General features: G+C 36.1%; 1 protein-coding gene across 1 annotated transcript in view; it reads right to left on the bottom strand.

Annotated features, from left to right (window-relative positions):
• Nucleotides 1–981: 981 nt before the first annotated feature.
• Nucleotides 982–23,021, bottom strand: part of LOC140145936 (glutamate receptor ionotropic, NMDA 3B-like) — a 338,151-nt gene continuing 316,111 nt past the window's right edge. The window contains 4 exon segments of the mRNA XM_072167676.1: nucleotides 982–5,432; nucleotides 15,892–15,944; nucleotides 18,285–18,404; nucleotides 22,121–22,257. Coding sequence (XP_072023777.1) covers nucleotides 4,448–5,432; nucleotides 15,892–15,944; nucleotides 18,285–18,404; nucleotides 22,121–22,257 — 1,295 coding nt within the window. The 3' untranslated portion in view covers nucleotides 982–4,447.

Genomic DNA, 23,021 nt, shown 5'->3' with positions numbered 1-23,021 from the left:
GTCGTTGTCCCTTAAGGTACTAGTTGCTTGTTTTCAGCAACTAATTCATATATTTTCCTTCTGAGGTCAATTTCGACTGGATCATTTATGCAATTCTATACAGAGTGAGACTCGCGTGAAGACATAAGCAGTTGTAGCATACCTTAACAAACTTTGTGGAATAAAGCTGCATAATTTGCCAATTAAGTCTTGACGATAGGCTAAATCCGTGAAAGAATACTTTCTTTACCCGACAACAATACAAACCAATTTGGACCCAAAATCAGTAATAATACGCGAAACATGCCATATTCACTATTGTCTTGTGTACATAATAAAATAATATTTGTTAAAATAATTATCATTCGATAACTTGATTCCATTAATCCACATTAAATCGTCCATATTGACTATGTTAAACATTTTCTTTACCCGACAATACTAACATGCAAATTTGCGATAATCCTAGAGCAACACTGTCCAGCACTCACAAATAAAAACACATTATCTGCAAATGAAGAGCTTAGTTGTAAAATATGATTGTCCACAAAGTACAATTCTGAGAAAAAATGCTTTTTTTTGATAAGTGAAATTTATTTTGTTAATATTGCTTGTACCGTGGGTTCATTTATCGTCCTATGGAACCGAAATAATGGGTTTAGTTAAAATATTTAAACTTCGTATTTTTTAAATACATCTTTTGTCTAAAAAATAGTGGACGCTTTGCTACCAACACGGATTGGCGCCCTTTCTAAAAAACCCTCTTTTGACCGTTTATAATCTAAATTTAGTATGTCAGTCTTAAGAGCTTGTCAATATATACTCCTTTTGTAATTATGATTTTTTATAACATTGAGCCAAAATAATATTTTCAGGAAATTCATAGAATCTCAGCAACGAGATATAAATATAAACCCAAAAAGATGTATTTTAACTAGTTTAATACGTTCATACAAAAAAAAAAAAAAAAAAACAATTTCGACCTCGTTAACACGTGTTGCATCTAAATTCTTCAAATAAACGACAAAGCAGATATTGTATTTTGACTTGGAAGTCTGCTCCCACAATACAAATGCAGCAGCAGTAAGTAAATAAAATAATATCGTTATGATTTTGGTAGAATACTGAACACTGATTCGTCGGTTTGTTAAAATCTTGCTACGCATGAATTCTATTGAATCGTTGAACAGAGATCAAACGGCATAGAATCAGAGGGCAGCATATCAATTATTAAATGGCGATTCAGCGTAATAAGTGAGTTGCAGAGGGCGGTATACATGATTTTAACAAACATATGAATCGTTGTTCGACATTCTGCCAAATGTAAAATAAATGTACTGCCTTTTACCAACCCCAAGGTAAATCAAAGCATCTACTGATAACTAACAAAGAAGATACTTGTTTTTTACTTGAGAGGTCACAGTCCATATTACCAACCTTTGTACATGATAACGTTGATATTGTACCAAAATACATAATAATATAATAATGACAGGTATTTTATCAAAATAGTAGAAATAAAAATTCAAACTGTAGCAATATTTTCAAAATTATTCACAGTACATTTGTTTCTATTACGGTTACAATATTAAAGCGATCCCAAATTAATGTGCAAAAGATGACGTTGATGGCGTTTCAATGTTAGGTTTAACATACATTAATTGAGTAATAGCAAAATAACAATGAGAAACACCACCAATAGGGGGCACTATACAGTTCTCCAGCAAAATACGATATTATTATTCTTCATTTCATATTATACTACATAATACTTATTTCAGTGGTTGATTCAATGTCTTTCCAGCAAGCACTATAGAATTATTGTGAAATGTCATAAAGGAATCAATTTGAATGGTCACTCTTAGAAAAAAGGGTTCGACATAGAACTTTTTTGTCCGGTAAACGGAAACCTCTCCCAAAATGGTTATGGAAAGAACCTTTTTCCCGAAAGTGGTACTAAAAGGAACTAAAACGTTCTACCAGCTTTATGTTTAAGAATTGTTTAGTTATATACAGAACCTTTAAGAAATGGTTCTTTGTGAAGGAACCATTTAGAGGGTCCTCTACAGAACCTAAAAAGGTTTTCAAACCCATAAAAATGGTTCTTTGTAGAACCAAAAAGCAGACAAACATGTTTTAACTCCTTTGAGAATGGTTCTTCTAGAAACATTCTGGGAGAGGGTTCCGTATACAGAAAGAAATGAGTGTGCTCCACTCCTATCAAACACCCACCTACCCTTTTCCAGATCGGTGCCTCTAACGGAATAAAGCGTTGCTCATGTGTGGCCTATTTTGATTTGCATACAATACAGTACATTAAGTTTCTTGCTGTACATGTACAACAAAGACACCACAGGCACGACATGATAATGATGATATCAACACAGACTATTACAGACCATGTATGATGCTGAGACTTTCTGCTTGTACGCGGTCTGTTATCTTTTTCGTCCATGGATATCACTTCCAAATAGTCATGCCTTTACAAATTTATGATTGACAGCTTCAGTATACAATGCAAGCTGGGATTGAATTGAACCAACCACTGGGCTTAATTATATATTTACCTGGAAGAACTGGAGGTATTCCTGTATTAAGTTGCAATTTTACATTCAAAATATCAAAGAGGAGAGTATTTAAAAATGCACTCACTCGGCTCCACCATAAATTGTGCACAAAATAAACTTTGACTCGTTTAATATCAAATATTTTGTAACCGTCGTAATCTGTTCATAATGCCGAATTACATACGTGACCTGCTACCACGAAATGAGCATAAAGATGGTAGTTTCAAGACATCCTGGCTGACTGACTTAATAATGTTCTTTGTTTTGCCTCCCACCTGCCCAAGCCAGTAGTATGTCCTTCGTGAATGGTACATACTACTGGCTTGAACAGGTTCGTGTGAAACAAAGAACAATACCAAACGCAGTAGCCAGGGTGTCTCGAAACTACTAACTTGCTACTTGTACTCATTTCGTGATAACAGGCACGTGTTACTATTTTATGTTCGGCAATATGTACGGAGGTTACCGATGAGTTAGACTATTCGTTACTATAAAACTAGTAATTAACTATGATTTCACACTGAAAGTGACTACAAAAATACTGTGCTAGATACTATTTTCATTAAGATAATATTAGCGTTTGTGATGTTGCGTCGGCCTATGTTGGTGTTGTTTTTGATGTCGTCTTGGTCGTCTTCTTGTTGTTATGATATTTTAGTTGTTATTCTCATAGCCGAAGTTAGGAGGATGCGATTTCTCATACCCATGTTTACTTCTACGTGTACGCCAGTAATTGAAGTAGAGTGACATTGAATTGATCTTGGAAATTGATGTTGGAATTGCAATACCTGAAGTCAGTCTCGTTCAGCGGGAGTCTATTAGTCACTCGGTCATTACGTCTTATTTGTCTTGCTGTCATTTTGTCCTTCGATTGTCATGTCATTTTATTGTATTTTTGGTCCGTCTTATGCAAGCGTTGTTTTGAAGCTTCAACCTACCCTCCTCAAGCCTTCGACAAAACATCGGTGTCTATCGACGCCAAAGTGTAGCTAAGTGTGGGGTGTCGAGTTACATAATGTGCCTCATTTTGCTTGCTGCTGAGAACAGATATCATACAGTCATAAAGGGGCGCCTACTTTAAAACGTCATCAAGTCAACGTGGTTCAGGAATGTCCCCTCATTGTTAATGCCCAATACATACTTCATAAAATACAATGCTTTATAACCCACACATAAACTTTGAAAAAAGAATAGAGCTATGCAATAACAATTGTACAGTCATAATTGCAAGCAATAGGATTCTTGATTATTTTGACACAAGTGTTTAACTGGCAACGGCTTTGGTGTCGAATCTACACCGATGTAGCGTCGAAGGCTGGAGGAGGGTAGGTTCGAGTTTCAAACTGACGCTTGCATTAAGTATTCATGTTCTTGATTCAGCCAAGGGGTGTGTGTGGAGTGTGTGTGTTTGGGGTTGGTATGTTTTGTTATGTTGGGTGTACCTTTCCTGGTGCGTGTTTTTGATGTCGGGGAGTATAGAATTGGGTGGGTGTGTTTTGTAGGTTTATGTGTACATTGTGCAGATGTAGTTATGTGGGGAGTAGTGTGGTGCGTGATTATTTCAGTCTAATGGGTTTGTGATGGTTTGTGCTTTTTTTATGAAAATGTTTTAATAGATAATATTCGTGGTATTTTTCCTTATGAATATTGGGTATCTGGTCATGTTACGAGCATATAGTAATGCAGTTTAAAACGTATGCTGCTATTTTGTAGCACATACATTGCTAACTCGATATATACCTACTGTGGTGGTGATTAATGGTTTCTTTTGTGCACATATTATCGTACAATCATGCCGAATACATTATAACAATTAGTACTTAGTACATCTTGATTATCAACATTCATTTTGGAAGCAAAAAGAAAAAACAAATCTATACATATATTTAACTTCTTTTTGGTCACGTGATCCTGGTTTCTTTGACCCAGAAATACTCTGGAGGTGACGCTGGTGGCGCTGTTGTACTTGTAGTACTAGGTGCGGGATCTAGTTGTGTATTACTGTTCACATCTAATGATGAATTTGCGGATGTGCCGTATACTACCGAATCATAAGATGGCACTTTAGGAAGGCTGGATCGCTCTTGATTTGATAAACCGTCTGAATATGATGGAAAGCTGAGGATTTCTGATGGTTCTATAAATGCCGACCCCATATGATAAGCATCTGGGTCATGTGCGGGCGGTGGATTATGATGATGCATTAAACTGTTTCCTATACCTTGTAATACATGTGGATCACTGGCTCTATGATGTCCAAGTTTACGTTCATACGGTTCTGGACCACATAAACGCTCCGAAGAGTCAACTGTTTGATCACCAATATCGAACGCTGAAGCCGACCTAATGTTGCTCGGCCATGATTTACTCCCAGGAGCAAAATCATAAATATTTAATTGTTTGGGCGGTTTTAGCCGTCGAGGGCGCTTTGCAGTCCGTTGTGGTTGTGGTTGTGAAGGTGGCGGCGAGTCTCCTAGTCGAAGTGAGCTTGGATTTGTACAACCACCATCCGGACAATAACCGGCTTCTGCACTAAAACTACCCTCATGGCTGCCCCAATCAAAACTAACTCCTTTTTTCATATCATTAATACTATGATCATCATCAATATCACCATCATGATCATCATCATCATCGTCGTCATCATCTTTGATTCCAAAATCACTATCCTCCTCGTCCTCTTCATGTATTATTTCCCTCTCCTTGTTAAGCATCCTGACTTCCACTTCATTGATTTCGTCGTCATCTTCTGATTCAGACTCACTGTACAGACACGTGTCAATCTTTCTGTCTCTTACACCGTCCATTGCTTTTAAATATTCCAGCTGTTCTGTTTGGGGTAAGAATCGCATACCCCGTGCCAAAGTCCTTTCTCGTGGCTCTGGTCTGTTGATATAAAAAAAGAAGAAAATAATTAGAGAAAATGCATGATAAATGCATACTTTGTGAAATAATCTCCATTAGCATTATAGAGGTATGGCGGACACAATAGGATGGCGTTGCGCGAAATGGGTAAAGGCTTTTGAATTTGGCGAGTTTTACCCATATTGAATACTGCCCTCCTATTGTGTACGCCATGATTCGAAAAGGCTACTAACCTTTGATTGGATTATCCCATAGAAGAGTACATAATGGGATATTCCATTTGAAATACACATTCCCCATTTGGATTTTAGAATATTTAGCTAAAGTCTACCCATATAGGGAGTATGTGTTTCAAATGGAATAGACAATCGGATAATTTCCACTTGAAATACTCACTCAAGTTGTGGAAGATATCATTAAAACCATAATTCAGGGGATTACGAGTTTCTAAATAATTAACACTATAGTCAATTGCATTTGAAAAGTATACTCCCTCTGTGGAAGACTGTTCTTAAATCTTCCACAGTGGTATGACAGATTCCAAATATAATAGCCCAATTTGTGATCGACATTTCCAATGACACTTTCTTTCGTGTCATAGTGTGCATATGCAACTGTATGACTGGGACGGTGCTCTGCAAGTTACTGGACATATTCAACTTCCCTATACTACAGTAAGCAAAAGAATTAAGGTACCAGTTACGTTCACCTCCTGTATATCCTGAACAAAGACAAATATGTTATAATTGGAACAGCAATCAATAGCTGCATCTTTTAGCTTGAATATAAGATCTCATTCGTTGAAATCGTTCAACAGTGGACTTCGGTTGTATATATAAATGCGCATATATAAATGCGCACGTGACCAGATGGCCAGTGCCATGTTCGTGTTACCTCACTGTCAATCACTGAAATTGCGACCACAGTTCCAGGTGGTGGCCGCATTGCATTCTCTAAATTCAGTAAATTTTCATCGTCAACCGTGTAATTGAATGGGATTATTTTGAAATTTTAAAACGCTTGAAATATCACAAACAAATAGGCCTATGTTGATAAATAATATAAATACAAGCTAAAACCGTTGGGGTTCGATCATGAACCCCACAAAATTAACCGACTAGGCCTATATTGGAAAATGCCATACGGCCGGGCGGTTTCACAAGTTGCCGGCTCGATCATGTCATCCGCCGCCTGCACAGTTCTGACCTTAAAGCCAATCATGTCCCCTTTCATACTTTCATGCCGTTGCGACAAGAGGCATGACTTATCAGCCATTCACAAGTCTTGATTGTGTCTGTTTGTCTACAATGCGCGTGTGTCACGCCGCTCGGCGGCAAGCAGCATGATAGTATGAAACAAGCACTACGTCATAGATATGGCCAATTGGCACGCCCATTTAGCACGGAAATTATGAAATATAAGTTTGTAAATCAGCTATATCTAGCTTTTCCGTAGTTAAATTTTTTTCCGTGATGGAAAACGTTAATAAAGAGTTTATCTTTCGGGTCAAGTTATTTTACCCTTTGCAATCAATGCCACTATTTTGCAAAAGCAATTTTCCTTGCGACCTGTCATTTTCCCTATACTTTTGCACGGGGAGTTTATGTACATCCGGGTACCTTATATCGTTTAATACGGTATGGCGACTTGTAGATGTCACGTGCGCATTTATATATGCGCATTTATATATACAACCGAAGTCCACTGTTCAAGAAATAAAGACACGATGATCCAAAAATCCAAGGAAGATGCAAATGTACCTATATTGATTTGTACACAAGGCGTTCTCGAACAAGAGAACTAGCGTCGTGCTTCCATTGATTAGCACGTTAAAACTAGCGTCGTCCTTTCATTGATTAGAAAACAAAAGTGCAACTTTTTATTTCGTTTCTTCCTTAGGTCTTAGATCACCGTTTCGTTAATTCTCAACCACTTTAACCGTTTTAAATCATAGCTAAGTAGTACAGGTATTGGCTGCTTATTTTTGTTGTTTGATATATCTGTGTTGTTTAGGATATGCAGGAGTGAACATAATTGGTACCTTGCTTACTGTATATGACATATAGTACTGACGTTGCACACTCGAAAATGTCAAATTGAAGTTGACTGATTCCGCTGAAGTAGGGTCAACAGATACAACTCCACTGATCTGGACACGGGATGTCATTTATGTTAATATCAAGGTGTTGTATATTTAGCAACAAACACTAATATGTTTAATTTTTGAAAAAAACAAAAACAAACACAAAACAAAAAACAAAGCAAAAAAAAAAAAAAAACCAAAAAAGTAAATATAAACAAGTTCTATACAATTTGTTTTGGCAAACCATTTTGAAAGATATGGTTAATTAATTGCAAAACGCTATGTGCGTGTTTCAACATGTTATAAAAAACGTTTTGTATTATCTATAAATAATTTTACAATATTGCTTTAAAATTCCAACTAGTGAAATCCTTACACTATTTTCTGTTCATGGCATAATGTAATGTGTCGTATGTTCTATATGCATGCCAAAAGCATAGCTGTTTATATGACCATGATATGACTCATGGTGACTGCAAGTTTCGTGTACAATTATTACTGTAATCTGGTCAATATACTCACCAAATTATATATATTTTAGCACGTACTTGAACCAAACCAAGGCTAGCCTTTTCAAATCTCATTTTGCCTTGAGATTTCTTATCGGCTTGCAATGTATTAAAAATTCAATTTTTTAAAGATTTTGTTTTTCTTCAGCAAGACACGGCCAGTCAAATACAGACAACAACCGTGTGGAGAAGGCTGAGAGTTGTCCGGCATAACATGTCCCACGGGGCCAGCTGCCCAACGATTGCTTCGTGAACTTTTGATCCGTATGCTACTAAACAAGATGATATTAAAAGAAAGATGGCAGGGATTCTCTTTCAGCTTTATAACGGCTCGGACATAACCTAGATGTGTACTTCATGGCATCAACAAATATCTATAATATAATGTTTCCCTTAAAATAATTATTATGAATAGCTGAGCTTTTAATGTTAGAATTATCTTAAATGATTGAAATCCCGGGTTGAAATCCCATTAAAAGAGTGATATTTACTTTTATATATCTATACATATCATAAAAAGACTTCTATTTGTCTCGTAAGTTGAGAGTAACTCCATGCTGGATTTCGCAGTGGCAGATTCGAATCGTGCGCGCTAACTTAATCCCACAGGGGGTACACACGCGCAGCAGAGCGATTTGTCCATACGCTGGCGACGCAACCGCATAAGCACACAGATTCGAATATGCTACTGAGAAATCCAACATGGCGTTACTCTTAACTTGAGACAAGGCAGACTATTATAGTCTGCCCTACCAACATGTTCATATCCTTATATTGTTTACAGGAAGCCATTAAAGAAGAGGTTTGTGGTTTGAATAATACTAGTGAAGATTATCATCGACTTTTATTATTAAATTATACTTTACTGATACTGTCATTGTGTTTCATGGTTTCACTAATATGTCTAACATTATAATAGTCCCCAGTACACCTCTGGGACCTATTTAATATTGCAATCAATGTCCTGTTTTTTACTCGTGTCCAGAACACTGAGCATGTATACTGATGTCCATTATTATTCAGTCGAGGAAAGTGCCAAACATGGAACGAGTATTGCACAATTGTGCCGCACTGTGTTAATCTCATTATCTCTCCATGTGGTCAGTTATGCTGGACTAAGAAATGTATAAATTCAGTCAAGGTATGCATCCCACTTTTATATCATATCATTTACTGAGGGAGATTCTGGTTTGTTTAATTTCATAATTTCAAAAGGCAATGAGCAACGGCCATTAGAGTTTTCTTATAATTAAACCCTTTCAGCTGTTGATGGCGATTTGGCTCGGCTAACTCAAATCAGACCGGAATTAGCGAAGTCAAGCTACAAAATCGTCCTAGTTTTCAGGAGTTAGCCGATCCAAAACGCCATCAACGGCTGGAAGGGCCAAGAAAACTCTAAAGCCCTATTTTAAAGCTGTATCCAAACCCAAGCGAACCAAATGTAGTCATTTATATGTATCCAAATTATATTGGCCGTTGCCTTTTTGATAGAAATGTTTTGTCTTGTTTCTCCCTAGTCCAGTGTTTCTAACACGGGGGAAGTAGGAGTCTAAACTTAAAACAGCAAACTATGAAACTAACGGGTCAATTCAGCCATGAAAAACAGTTAAAATTGTGTATTTTGTTTGAAAATAGCTACATTAAAGTAGTGAAACAATACGCAACGCGGTTGAGAAGCGGTGGAGAGGAGCTCTTTGATGTGTAAAGTTTTCCATTAGATCACGCGAGGGTTGAGAACCAGAAAGTCTTAACTCACAACACGTACTGTTAATGTTAATGTAGGAGTATTGTTGATATGCAAGAAAATGATATAATTTGTGTTTACCATTAAGCTCATTTAATTTTTTTCTTTTTGAAGATACGAGACTTTGCTCCTGTATAATATGTAAATTAGATAATAATCATTCACTATAAAAGCGCTAATAATTCTGATATTTTACCATTTTATTGCCGAACTGCAGATCCGACAACACATTGTTGTTATTAATGTATTGCGCACGTTATCAATAAATTAAACACTCCCGCATTAAGAGACTGAATCATATTAGATAATAAAGTAAACAAAATGAAGATGATTCCAATGCCGATATCATTGGTATTAATTGAAAGAAATCTAGGTCATGAGTGTGTATGGACTTAACATTTTGTTCTTTATCCATTGGCATGACTTAAATTCGTGTCTGCTCCCACTGACAGTAACCCTGTTATTAATAAAGCTCGCTCGTCCGCCTTACCATGGCCCTTATTTTACGGTGAATTACTGCAGCGGCGAAATCACATCCCTAACAAAACAGTTGCAGGCGATGTTCTAGATTATCTCATGGCGAATCGTACATCTGGGGGCTTTGGGGGCAGCAGTCTCCTTTTAGAAATGTCTATGCTTCTGCATCCAGTATTATACGTGTTATTAGGGGTAAAAGTGACAAAAGGATTCTCACACCAAAAGATTTTCTCGCGCCAGTTTGAAAAATCCAAAAATGCGCCTGGGGGTACTTGCAGGCTGCTTAATTCGGGTCCATGTCAGTTGTATCATTTATGGATTGTGATGATTATAATAATTAATTATTACTTCAGGTCAGTGAAGACACAGTAGTTTTATTTAGTTTTGGTTTAAACACACTGCAAAGGGAGAAGCTAAAAAAAGCGGGAAACGATAGATGTTGATAAGACGCGGCATGCTAAAATAAATACAATTTTGTATTATTGATTATGTTCCTGGTGTACTCTTGCGTAGCTTTGGGGGCACGACTGTAATGGAATCACGCGAGTACCAGATTTCCGAATTCATCTCACTGTGAACAACATGAACAATGTACCTGGTATATGGCTGTGACTTCCTCTGCCAGTAAATTTACAAACAAGATAGTTAGGTGGAACATTGTAGGTGTAATATAAAAATATGGGACAGAAAAAATAGAACCGAAAGAAACATAGAATAATGACATACAATTAAACACAAGAATACAGAGTAGAGGAGGTGAGAGGAAGTGTTATGGTAAGATAAGGAAACGAACTAAATGTGAAAGAGAAAGCAAAGGAAAGGAAAAGTAAATCATATAAAGTTATGAAAGTAAAGGAAACATAAGCAAAGGAAGAGAAGAGAAGAGAAGAGAAGAGAAGAGAAGAGAAGAGAAGAGAAGAGAAGAGAAGAGAAGAGAAGAGAAGAGAAGAGAAGAGGAGAGCAGCGCAGAGGAGATTAGAGGATATGAGAGGAGAAGAGGAGAGGAGAGGAGGGGAGAAGAGAAGAAGAGAGAAGAGAAGAGAAGAGAAGAGAAGAGAAAGGAAGAGAAGAGAAGACAAGACAAGACAAGAGTAGACAAGACAAGACAAGAGAAGAGAAGAGAAGAGAATAGAAGAGAAGACAAGAGAAGACAAGAGAAGAGAAATAAAGAGACATAGAATAATGACATAAAATTAAACACAAGAATACAGAGTAGAGGAGGTGAGAGGAAGTGTTATGGTAAGATAAGGAAACGAACTAAATGTGAAAAAAAGCAAAGGAAAGGAAAAGTAAATCAGATAAAGTTATGAAAGTAAAGGAAACATAAGCAAAGGAAGAGAAGAGAAGAGAGGAGAGGAGAGGAGAGGAGAGGAGAGGAGAGGAGAGGAGAGAGGAGAGAGGCGGAGGGAGGAGAGGAGAGGAGAGGAGAGGAGAGGAGAGGAGAGAGAGAGAGGAAGAGAGGAGAGGAGAGGACATGCGAGGACAGGAGAAAAGAGGAGATGAGAAAAGAGGAGAGGATAGCAGAGGAGAGGAGAGTAAAGATAGATAGGTTAAGGGAAGGGGTGGAAGCAGATGAAAAGTAAGAAAACAGAATAGAAACGAAGAAGAGGGAGGAGAATGGAGGGGCAAGGGACACAGAAGAAGAGAGGATTGGAATGGAATGAGAATGTAATAAAATAAATATCATTATAATATGTGATAAACATATTTTGAAATATGGCAAAACTTATAAACACCAATTTATTTATGAATATTTTAATATTATAGCTTTGCAAATAAACTTTAATTATTGAAGAGTCGATATCCGTTTTTCCTCTCGGCATTTCTTGCCTACACGGTAAAGTAAATTTTCTGCTAATATTTAAAATCTTATCAACATGTTCAAACAATATTAAATTCAAGGGCTTCCTCAAAAGGCTTAACATTGCAATAATATTGTGACAGTTTTCGTTTTCGATGACATTGTAAACAATTTAGATATTCTTCGTCATTGTCATGTACAAAAAATGCATGCCCTCAGCGACAGCGAGAACGACACAAACTGACACCTTCAATGAATCTTGTCCCCAATTTTGGCATTTTGATTATCTAAAGAAACTCATCGAGATGCCTGCAAATAAACCCAACACTCAACGAGTTGAATATCTGTGTTAATTGCTTTTCAAAGTTGAAAGTATATATAAAAAAATGTTTTATTGACTTATAGATTTACATTTTTTGCTTTGATATAAAAAAAACCAACCCTTTAATGGGACGGTAATCGTTTTTGGTGATGTTCGTTAATTGTTCCACATCCTTTTTTGCCATGTTTATGTAGTTATGTTTCCTTGAATTTTATGAATAGATATACACTCTCAATGCATTTTGCTATTACCCATGGTGGTCAACATTTGCATTTCTATCCTATTCTATGTAAACTGCTGATCAACGCAATATCTGGTGAAAATGTTATTTTACCAAAGTTTAATGTTGGTTAAACGTTGGTTAAGTTTAACCAACTGTTGGTTAAAAATATCACGAAAACAAAATAAAGAAAATCAACATTGGTTAAAAGTTTACCAATTGTAAGTAAACGGTAACTGTTTTAACTAACTAATTTTAGCCAACCGTTTTGATAGTGTATTTCTTTGTTTTTAAAATTTAGTACAATACAGTAAGGCAAAAAGTTAAGGTACCAGTTATGTTCATCTGCTGTATATCCTAAATAAAGACAGATATGTCATAATTGGAACCAGCAGCCAATAGCTGCATCTTTTAGCTAGAATTTAAGACCTCATTCGTTGAAATTGTTCAAGAAATAAAGACACGCCGATCCAAAAACCCAAATTTAAAAGTTGCAGTTTGCTCCATTACATGCGCTATTGATTTGTACACAAAGCATTCGTGAACAAGAGAACTAGCGCCGTGCTTCCATTGATCAGTACGTTAAAACTAGCGTCGTGTTTTTATTGGTTAGAAAACAAAAGTGCAACTTTTGATTTCGTTTCTGTTTTAGGTTTTAGATCATTGTTTCTTTAATTCTCAACTAATTTCAACAAATAAGGTCTTAAATCAGAGGTAAAGAGTACAGGTATTGGCTGTTTGTTTTAACTTTGACATAACTGTCTTTATTTAGGATTTACAGGGGTGAACACAACTGGTATCTTAATTCTTTGGCTTACTGTATAAGGAGACATTATGAGCCTTTCATTATAATGAAACATAGTTGAATCCGGAGTTTATTTAAGTAGGTAAAATTTTGTGTGTAACTTGAAGTTTCTTTAAATCAAACGTATTTTAACAAAGAAAGAAATATTGTATGGTCTGAACTCCGGCTTGTGTTGTTGAATGGGAGACATTAAACCAGAAGTAGAAGGGGTTAGTTATAAGAACGCTGGGTAAAGCCAACAATCAATACAAGCGATGAACGTGACATGAAGCTTATACATGACTTCTGACAAAGTATGGTCAACTTGGCTCAAGAGCATGACGGCGCTATGTGCCAGTGACTCTGAATTGTGAATGAGGCCGACAACATGAGGAGATGCTACAAGGTAAGCCAAAATGACCTGTACCCAATCTTTATTATTCTATTTTTGTTCTGGAATCGTGAACATCCTACATAAAATGGGAGCACGGTGACCGAGTGGAACGAGCTCCGGAAGGGTTCGAACCCCGGCGACGCCATCGTGTTGTGCCCTGCGCAAGGCACTTTATCTCGATTGATCTTCTCCACCCAGGTGTATAAATGGGTACCGGCATTCTTAAATGCTGGGAGATGGGCACTCATACAGGTTCGGCTCCTTTACCTTATTTTATGATACAGTGTTGTTGAATTTGGAATTTCAGAAATTGGTTATTTCAATCAAACGATTTGGCAATTTTAATGCCTACCCAGTTTCATGTAAGAACATGGAGCATTTTAATGCAATTTAGTGTCTCTAATGATATAAACAACAGCACTGTAACCAATAAAACTTCATTTGCATTAGGCAGATATGAATGGTTAAATTTCTATAATTTTTTGTTACTGCGAGCTTTTGTTACTGCGAGCGTCAATTAAGTCCCAAATCACGCTCGCGTAAATGCACATAAGCGTGCGCTAGTCACGCATTACACAACGCACACCTAGCGTAAGCATTGCGCCCAACTGCGTGCATGCCATTCTATATCAATACACAGTGTTATGAGTCTGATTTTCCGCCTTATATAAGCCGAACAAACTTTAATGCATTACTATTGTTCAAAAGAACTCAGCAATTACTTTAAGATATCACATGGAATGATTTTTGGTACAAACTATGGTCACAAGGAAAAGACAACGTGGTTCAACATTCGTGTCCAACTTGATTTTTGGGTGTCTTTATAATTTGGATTTGAAAACTAAAAGAGGTGTATTCATAAAACTTTGACATACATTAGCCAACATCCCAGAATAGAATATCCTACAATATTATAGATATTACCCCATTGTATTACATAATTGCTTGCATAAAAGTATTTTCACGATTTCTGTTAACTTGGGTACAGTATCATTTGGATTCCCCCTGTATGTAAGCGGTTTTGCAATGGCTTGAAAACACACATAGCTAGCAGTGGGAAGGAACGGGCAGAGTAGCGAAAAATCAATCGCCTATTGAAAATGATCTATGAATTCTATGAAAAATTCATGTGGCGGGCATGGCTGTGGAATTGCTATGTGGTTGTGTTGACCTAAGGGACTCTTGACCTATAAGCGTGATGCTCCGGATATTAAGTTAGAACTAGCGAGGTGTCACTCTTGTTCATGTCCTCAAGCCATTTGGCTTCTTTCGCGCCTTCCAAAATAAATCTCGTCAGAAATATTATTTCCGGTTGGTAGAGGAGCAAGTAGGCTGCTATGAGAATGATTAGACGGGTGCCCTCTACCAGAATAATTTGAATGGTTCATCTGTCACACGCTTGTCGAGTATTGCTCATAATAATTGCTAACTGTGAAGACAATTTGTTATAACTCCAGATTTGAGGGTTCAGGTTTGGGATATTAAAGGGTTAATGTTATGGTTTGGGTTAAGGTTAGAATCAGTGTAAGGTTTGTAAGAGTTTGGATTGGGTTTCAGGTTAGGATTAAGGTCAGTGTTAGTGGTAGGATGAAGAGAACATTCTGAAGTTATTACATATTTTACAACATGATTTTAACAGATCAGAATTTAAATGAGACACCAGGCTTTCGTTGAATTACATTACAGAAACACGCTGATAAGATAATGCCATTGATAAAATAAAACACCATATTAAACAAGAAAAAGATACATAATACTAGTTTATAACCACAATTATCATTAATCATCCCAATCAAAATTTTGAATAGTGTGCCTCAGATCAAAGTTGTTTCTTTTTTGTATCAATATTAAACTGCGCATGCGTATCAGGTGACTATAAACACACGTATGTGACCTGCTGCCACGAAATGATTTCGAGACGTCCTTGCTGCTGCGTTGGTGTTCTTTGTTTCACACTCACTTGTTCACCTGTCGTGAAAGGGTTCACAATGAGCCATTCGCGAATGACATGCTACCGTGACTACTGGCTTGTACAGGTACCCGGCAAACACAGAACATCATCTTTGCAGCCAGGATGTCTGCAAACGTTTAACTCGCGACTATACGCTCATTTCATGGTAGCAGATCACATATGGAAGAAACCTACCTTCTTGGATGCACTCGTAGACCTTTACGAACAGCTAGCTCTTCAGGTGGGGTCTGTAAAATCCAATTGAAAATATTAATGTCATATACTTTGACCTATAACCTTAACTGAGGGGAAAGGACCTATATACGTATGTATACAAGCAACCAAGAGCATAGAGACTTTTTCTTTGTAGGACGAGAAACTCATCAAAGAAAGTTATCATGCAAAACGATTAGTACTTATCGTACTTGAAAGACAACCGTATTTCGGACAATTAGATTAATAAACTGTACAGTGAAGAGTTCTTAAGACACAGATCCTTTTTATTTCTGGAGGCCAATCAGTTTACCCAGAATATGATAATGACAGCCATTTTGATACAACTAATTCTAGCCTTCCAAGCTAACACAAAAGTCTTCAACACATTATAAATATACTATATTTGGGGTTTTGTTTTTGATTGACATACTGCAGTTACTGTCCGTTTTCCTATACACAATACACAGTGCTCTCACCATTGACGCGTGACCCCTACAAATGATCTACGTTGGAAGAATGGGCACTTGCCTAGTTAACATCACTGTGTGAAAATAATTGCCAAATGTTAGCTATTCTCCAAACTTCTAGCAAATATATTTCTCTAACATGACCTAAAATTACAGCTAGGTTAGATGTTCAGAAATAGTCGCACTTTTGTAAAATATGAGTGAGGGCAAGGCATAGCTAGCCAACTCCCCGTGTTAATTGAATGGAGATTTGACCGAAAATATTGGTATCGGACCGCTCACTTCTGAAGGATGCCACAAAAAACGGTACAAGCTACATTTTAACTATTCTCTGGCAATCATCATGATGAGTTTCTTATATAGTATGCCGAAATTGGGTACTGTAGGTGATTGACAAATGGTCGCACTTTTCTGATAAATAAGTGACAGTGAACATGAAATATCAGCGCCCATAAACCCAAGTTAGTAGCTAGTTAGTGGAGGCCGTCACGGGACTGATTATTGATTATTGAAGTGCCTTATTTAGATACGCACGATCTAGGCACGGACCGTATTTAATAGATACGCACGATTTAGGGCAAGAAAAAAAACCAGGCCACTTTTGGCGACATCATCATCATCATCATCACTTTCTACATTTTTCTAAACAACATAGGGCCTACCGTTTTAATAAGATTTTTTTCTTGAAATGCATGTAACTATAATTATTGTTTAGACGTGATGAAATAAAACATCACGATTTTCATCACAAAACAAATATAATGCATAAGAAATCGTTTGTTTTAGAGCGTGATGATGAAATAAAACATCACGATTTTCATCCCGAAACAAAGTAATACATAAGAAATCAATTTTTCGTGAGTGATGAAATAAAACATCAAAATTGTCATCACGAAACAAAGTAATACATGAGAAATCGTTTGTTTTAAAGCGTGATGAAATAAAACATCACGATTTTCATCACAAAACAAAGTAATAGGCCTACAAAAGAAATACATTTTTCAAGAGTGATTGAATAAAACATCACGATTTTCATCACGGAACAAAGTAATACATAAGACATCGTTTGTTTGATTGCAATCAACCGCGACAGTTCGTCTCACACACATAACAATGCACTGCGATTAAATAGGTTGATGACAACATTTGATTGAATGGACTGCACTGCGCCATGATTACGTGCACCGGTTCAAATCCTTTGTTTGGAGCCAATCTATAATTTCACGTACAGCCTCTATGCAAATTAGAGTTTACACACGCTGCAGCTGGAGTAATCGACCGAAGCTTGTTGCCGTTAGTGATCTAATGCATGTAATTGAGCTTATTTGCTTTACTGAATCGATTTACTGGATTAATTTCCTGTTAACTGGGTTTAATGCCACAAAGGTCGAATCGCCTTTGCCATGGACCATGACTGCATCATGAAACGCTTTAACAACATTAAATGTCGGGTTTTATAAAGGTCACGAAAACGTTTTAAAACGTTTTCTATGAAAACATTCTCAACCTTTTTAATATTTTGTCAAAATGTTATTGTAAAATTTAAAAAAAGAACAGAAATATGTTGTCAACACTTGAATAATATAATGTTAGAATATTGTACAGTACGTTTTCAACAAATGTTCTTGAATGTTATGAAAACGTTTTTATGGTATACCCTTTATATACCTTTTATAACCCGACTTTTAAATGTTTTCAGCAACCTTTTCTAACCTTTTGCAAACGTTTTGTGTTTTCTGGGTTATATCATGCTTTGGAAAAGATTAGATTCTTATAGTTATAGTTTCTTTAACACTTCCTTTTCACTTAATATCGTATTTCAAGATACGAATTTCTATGTCAAAAAAGTATAACGAACATATATCTTGAGCTACATTTAGTGATATTTGATGCCACAATACATACCGGTTTTTGTGTCTTTTGTAACATTTTTGCAAATTCCTTTTGCTTTACCAAGGTGAAAAGATCCCGGATATTTGCCGAGGAAGCCATTTGGTAATCAGCATTGATTTCTTGATGTAATCGCTGCAACAAGAAAATATTTATTAATCTATACTACATCGCTGAGCGATAGCGATTGGTTTTTAGCCAATGAGGTAGAGCGCCTTTGGTTGCGTTGAGAAAAGGGTCCTACCTTATTGGACAAATATCAATCGCTCGTTGCTCAGCGATGGAATATACATTCAACCCAAATATTATACATAACTTGATGATTAACAGGAAGTTACAATTTGCGCGGGAAAAAATGGTAAATTGTGCAGTATGCTACAGGGAAAAGCAGTAAATATATATACATATGTGTACTGTGCAAATAAATGTGAAGTCGCATCTTTCATGGGAATATAATGATTGTGCATGAGTAAATTATTTTATTTATTATTACTTTATTTTAGAAATTCGTGTATGAAAAATAAGCTGAAACTTGTTTTAGAAAAAAAAAATGAATTGCGAGGAAAACTTGAACTGTGATGGGTACATCAAATTTGGCGGAGCAAGATAAAATTCATTGATGATTAGAAAAGTAACCAGATATTGATAGGCCTGTTGGCGACAGCTATGAAATATTAATGCAATCATGTTTCAGACGTAGAGATTATCCACATATCTATTTCGATTATTTTAATGTTCATTTTGCCCCGATATGACACCGCAGTACCCGTTTTCTGTTACATACAATGATGGCCAAAAGTCGCTTTTGTCTATTTATTTTTTCAAAAAAATGACCAATTTTGCAATAGTAACGCGTAAAAAGGGAATATATTGCAGTTAGATCATTGTCTTGGTTATAATTTGGTTATACACTTCCAAACAAAATTGGGCAAAATATGAAAACCAACAAGGAACTACTTGTTTGTGGGCCATCTGGAGAAACTGCTTTAAAATATGTAAAAATAACTTTGTTTTTAGAAATTTCATGATTGTTGTCTTAAAGTGGTTTATATTCTCTCATCATGTGACAGCGTTGGTGAAATTTTACTTGAATTAATTCGCTTTGTACCCGTTTTGCTCAACTCTATTTTGTATCCTCCATATAATTGTACCGCGGCATCCATTTAGGACATGTTCGGTGTTTTAAAGCAAAAACGTGTTTTTTTTTTTGACATGGAATGTAAACCTGCTACTTGCCCCTGAAGATGATATGCACTGTCGCCATTCAAACAAATTAAAAACGTGACCTTTGAACTTATTTTTTCATCATACCATATTTGGAAGAAAATATTAGCGATGCAAGAGAATATTATTGCACCAAATCAAGATTGCATAATCTTATTGATAAACAATTGGATTAGACTTGGTAAAGGCTAGAGTGATTTGTAGGTGTAAAGGTACAGTGTCATGTATAGGTTATTCAAAAGGTTATTTTAAAAGGTATTTTACTCTGTGACACTTATTATGGATTACGAACTGTGGAGTGCACACCTATATATAGCAACCAGCTAGTTACTTTCCAAGCGAAAATCCGTGTTTCGAAAATAGACTTAATTGATTACATGTGAAAAGGTTACAAAGCGAAGAATAAGGCTAAGGTAATGGTTCCTATCATTTAATTCCTGATTTAGCACTTGCTATTTCATTACCTAGCAAACATAATAATAAGCGTTATATGGCTTTCAATGTCGTGCTATGTTTGTAATCCTTACAATCAAGTTATTCTGAAGACCTTTAAGATATCAGAAGAATTTTGGCTTCAAAATTCATCTTGTTCAGTCAGAGAAGAACTAGAGCCATCAAAGGCCATGACATCGATAGAACAGTGGTGTTTCTATACAATAGAAATGGTCAAAGTGACTTTTTACCATTTAAAATGTGTTGTTTTTGTCCATATAAACTGACACGTACGAATCTAATGTACTATACGTTATTCAGGTTCAATATTGGCTCAATTCTTATGAGAGTTTCATTTTATTATCATACCATATTTAGAAGACAATATTAGTGATGCAAGAGAATATTATTGCATCAAATCAAGATTGCATACTCTTATTGATAAACAATTGGATTAGACTTGGTAAAGGCTAGAACGATTTGTAGGTGTGCAGGTCAGTATCGTGTATAGGTTATTCAAAAGGTTATTTATAAGCAGGGACAGGCGATTTGCGCAGAAAAAAATAGCAAATTGCGCGGAATTGCGCGGAACTCTTTTTTCAGTGCAAATCATGTATCCCTGCCCATAGGAAAAAAAAAATAGCCAATTGCGCGGAATTGCGCGGAAAAAATCGCAAATCGCCTGTCCCTGTTTATAAGGTATCATATTGTGTGACACTTATTATTTTTATTAAAGTATGAATCAGCTGGTTACTTTCCTAGCAAAATCAGTGTTTCGAAAGTACCGTATAATGCACAGTACCGGTATGCATCTGAACTGAATACATGCGAAATTGGCAAGAGGTATATTTTTACAGGGTCCCTTTTTTCACACTTTCCATTATTAGGTTCAAATCCGTGTCCTCCATGGTCAAATGACCTGAAGATTCTGATAATATAAAATTTAATTTCAATCTGAATCAATACGGCAGTAGGAGTTTAATTGATGTTATCAGGTTATGGTGTTGTCATTAAGTAAGGGTAACATTTGTTGAAACAGAATACGCCATTAAGGGTGCCATTTGATATGTCTGGACGAGCTTGGGTAACACTTCTGTATGTACTCCCGTGGATACGTGCACGGAATTTGCTTTGATTATGCTTAAAACCAGAACCACCTATGTCCACTTTTGGCTAAAAATAAGTTATGTCCACTATTAAGTATCGAGGGCTTAGAGCCAGAACCACATATGTCCATTTGTTTTCTCAATTACCTGTTACTCATTTCGGCAACAAATGGACGGTCAATTCTGCCCTCCATAAGAAAATGTAAGTGACTTTGGGGTATATGCCCCGGGTATATGCATGATCACTTGCGTCGAACTAACTGTTCAAGATGACCATGCATATACTTAAACACTTGAGAAAGTCAACTTATTGCATTTATTATGGATGTGTCGGCATAATGTACAGCTCGTCCATTTGTTGCCAGAAATGCCAAAATTGTTACTAGACCTTTACATTTCATCGAATCTCTTTTGAAACATCACCTTGAAAGTATGTTTATGGATAATCTTTCTTTGGTATTAATGGCATATTTATATTTGATTATATTTTGTCTATATTTTGTTATATGTTATGTCCAGCGTGATATGTTACACTCTTGTACTACTATGACCTGTGATAGGTGATAGTAATAATCAATTCAATGCAACACTTGTGCTTGTAAAATAAATTCTTAAACACTTGAGAATGTTCTTACAATCTTATTGGTTCTTATCGATGATCCATCAGATGTGAGGTTATGTATATGTGTCAGATGCCATACTGTCAAGTACTCGTTATTTGAAGGTCGAATGTAGGAAAAGTATGATCAGTTGAGCTGTACTCGTTATTTGAACCAATCGGAGGTGCATAGCAACAACGGGACTGATCGATTCTAAGCCCTAGGCAATTTCTTGTAACATGTAGGATTTAATTTGATTAAAATCTGGTATACTTTATATGATCAATATATTTATTTGAATTGAAATGTTTAAGAATGAGAATAAATATATTATTTTTATCCGCTGTTGTGCATCTATCGTCTTATATAACACGCGACAACAAAAACAAAACAAAAACATCAACAAAATCAACAACAAACAACAACAACAGAATATCAAACAAATAAAAAAAATATACTTTTATTGACATTCGCAAACGAATAACCTTACCTGACTAAAAACTAAGCAATCTCTTCGATGCTTTGGAAGTCTACGTAGATATGGGACGCCCCATTTATGTACCACAAATTCCACAAAAAGAATTATGAAAGCAAATGCTACACCAGCTACAAGCATTAATAGTAAACCTGGAACATAAACAAGAATATCACATTTACATTATATTTATAAAATAATGATAATAGTAATTAGGATAATAATAGATTTAAAAATAAAGGGAATGTAGAAAATAAAGTCGTAGGAAAAGAAGAAAAAAGCAAAGAAAGGAGACGAAGAAAAGATGGTTATATAGTAAAAACGGTGATATATATTTCAAACGCGCATATATTATTATACAGATATCACAAAATGATTATCACCGATCTGTTGCCAGTTATTACAGACCAAACATCAACGTAAGTTCCACCTAATTTGTAGATTATTGTTATAAAAGAACTGTAAATTCTGATAATTTCAAATCCCATGTTACTCTATAGGAAGAAGCAGTTGCGGCTCAAGAACTTTGTGATTAAATAACAATGTCCTTACCATGCCTCACAGAGACAGTAATATGAATATTATTATACATTAGAATTCTTTGAACAAGTTCACTTGGAATGTTGCATTAAACTGTTAACATGGTTCTTTTTGAACAATTCCAGTGAAAAATGATGGTGACTACTCACATTTTAGTGACGTTTCACCTCTACACTAGTTTTTTCGTCAGACTGGCAACTCATCACATCTGACTGCTTCCTTTATAGGCAACAGGAACCGTTGAGGGCGTGATGAGTTATCGACAGAGATAATTGAGAGGACTCAAAAGTTATTGACAGAGAATCTGACAAGACCACTAGATGGCTAAAAGAAGCCATCTGGATGCGCCGAAAAGGAAAAGACACTCTGAATAAGA

This window comes from Amphiura filiformis, chromosome 2, assembly GCF_039555335.1.
Source record: "Amphiura filiformis chromosome 2, Afil_fr2py, whole genome shotgun sequence".
Taxonomy (NCBI): domain Eukaryota; kingdom Metazoa; phylum Echinodermata; class Ophiuroidea; order Amphilepidida; family Amphiuridae; genus Amphiura; species Amphiura filiformis.
Note: the sequence above shows the minus strand (reverse complement) of the source record. Positions and strands in the feature narration are given on the sequence as shown.